This window comes from Pteropus vampyrus, unplaced genomic scaffold, assembly GCF_000151845.1.
Source record: "Pteropus vampyrus isolate Shadow unplaced genomic scaffold, Pvam_2.0 Scaffold566, whole genome shotgun sequence".
In the NCBI taxonomy this organism is placed as follows: Eukaryota; Metazoa; Chordata; class Mammalia; order Chiroptera; family Pteropodidae; genus Pteropus; species Pteropus vampyrus.
Genome location: NW_011889347.1, coordinates 2,011,780 through 2,013,787, shown reverse-complemented (window position 1 = coordinate 2,013,787; position 2,008 = coordinate 2,011,780). Strand labels below are relative to the sequence as shown.

The 2,008-nt window shown below is 42.1% G+C and overlaps 1 protein-coding gene across 1 annotated transcript; it reads right to left on the bottom strand.

Annotated features, from left to right (window-relative positions):
• Window positions 1–644: 644 nt before the first annotated feature.
• On the bottom strand, window positions 645–1,578 carry LOC111733424 (olfactory receptor 13H1). Its single transcript, XM_023525499.1, is given in 3 exon segments — window positions 645–730; window positions 733–1,498; window positions 1,501–1,578. Coding segments are annotated over 3 exon segments (930 nt in total).
• Between the last annotated feature and the right edge of the window lie 430 nt (window positions 1,579–2,008).

Sequence of the window (2,008 nt, the reverse complement as noted above, 5' to 3'; positions counted from 1 at the left end):
TCTTTCTTATAGATATCCATTCACACTCGCTACCCTCAGTCTTAGTCCCTGTCAGTGTTAGTCACAGTTTTGGTAGCATTTGTTCAGATTACCCTGGGGCTTCGCAGTGTTTGATCTCACAGGATATGGGGCAAAGTGCCCTCTGGGTTGGGGGATGGGGACTCTGGCTCAGCCTCGTGATTTGCTAGTAATACTCAACTGTTTTTTCTCAGTCATCCCTGCTTCTCTGTCATCTCCTCTTCTCTATTTTCTGCCCTAATGCCTGGACACTGCTGCCGGCCATGTGGAGCTCATGGCTCTCCCAGGCAGGGCTGTTCAGGGAACTCGCAGCAGCTTCTTCACTCCTGCCTCCTCCTACACGTTGTTTCAGCTATGAGAGACAGCTTCTTTTTCAGTAGTTTTCTCCCAATCTACTGCCTGAATCCCAAGATTCTGACCTGTGGTAGCTCTTATGTGCAGACCTCACACTCTAACATGCTAGCGTGCAGTTTGGTAGTTTTTTTGTTGAGTTTTAGATGTTCAGCTTATTGTTGTTTTAAGGGGAGAGATCTGGGGACATCTCTCACTCCACCATGTTTCTGACGTCACTCCTCATTTTAACATTTTTCACTATCAGTGGAGATGTAGCTGAGTGTTATTTTAGTTTACAAGCAAAGAAGATTTTTTGCCCTTTTCGCCATAACTTTCTTCATTGTCTCATTAACATCTTTATTCTTCAGGCTATATATTAGGGAGTCAAAGCCCTATAAAACACTGAGATAAACTCGTTTTTGTCAGGGGATGTCTTTGACTGAGGTTTTATATACATGTAAATGGCTGCCCAATAGAAGATTGTCACCACAGTCAAATGAGAACTACAGGTAGAAAAAGCTTTTTGCCTACCCTGGACTGAGTGAATCTTTAGGACAGCAGCAACAATTTTGACATAGGAGAGAAGAACAAAACCAAAGGGTAAGAGCAGGGTGAAGATACCTGTGATAAGGATTATAAGTTCATTGAGGCTGGTGTCAGAGAAGGCCTACTTGAGGAGATCAAGAATCTCACAGACAAAATGATTGATAACATTAGCCCCACAGAACCAAAGATGTAGAGATAAGATGAGCATGACAGTGAGCACAAGTGATGCTCTCCATGAGGTAGCACCCAGCTAGACACACACTGGGCCAGTCATGATCACAGAATAGCATACGGGGTTGCTGATAGCAACCACACGGTCATAGGCTATTACAGTCAGTAGGAAGCACTCTGTCGTGGCCAAGACCAAGGAGACACTCATTTGGGTCAAACATTGTGGGTAAGAGAGGTAATAATGTGCAGAGAAACAATGTACCAAGGCCTGGAGCATGGAGACTGTTCCATAGCAAAGCTCTAAGAAAGACAGGTTATTAAGAAAGAAGTACATTGGAGTGTAGAGGTGGGGGTCTATGTGGATAAGAATGATAATAAATCCATTCTCCAACAATGTGCTCAGAGAAGTTATCAGCACCAACATGAAGAATTGGTTACTCTCCACTCCAGATAGTTGGAAATTCCAATAAGAAGAAACCTAGACATTGCTGTAGCATTATCCATGGTCATTCTCCTCACTTGCTTAATTTTACCTGAAAGAATAAGAATGAAGATGTAGAGATGCTGTAAGAAAGGTGAAAATATTAAGATACACTGGATCATTCTCTTTGTCCTTTTCAAAAGATGTGAAATACAAATGTAACACGTATAATGGGAACAGGTAAAGCTAAAAATCACCCCTCCCATGAAAAATATCAAATTCCCCATCATTTTGAAAATGATTGTATGAAAATTCTCCCACCTCTTCCAACAGATGCCTTCCTGGATCATTTTTTTTTTCCAAATAAGAAGAGGAGGAGGCCATCTTTCTCCTTCTCTTGCTTGTTCTCCATTTTCCAGGACCAATCTGATTCATAGAGATGGCTGATCATCAGTCAGCTTGAGTTATTAATCTCCACCAAGGGGGTAGGTATCTCTGACAGTCTTAGCTAAAATATCG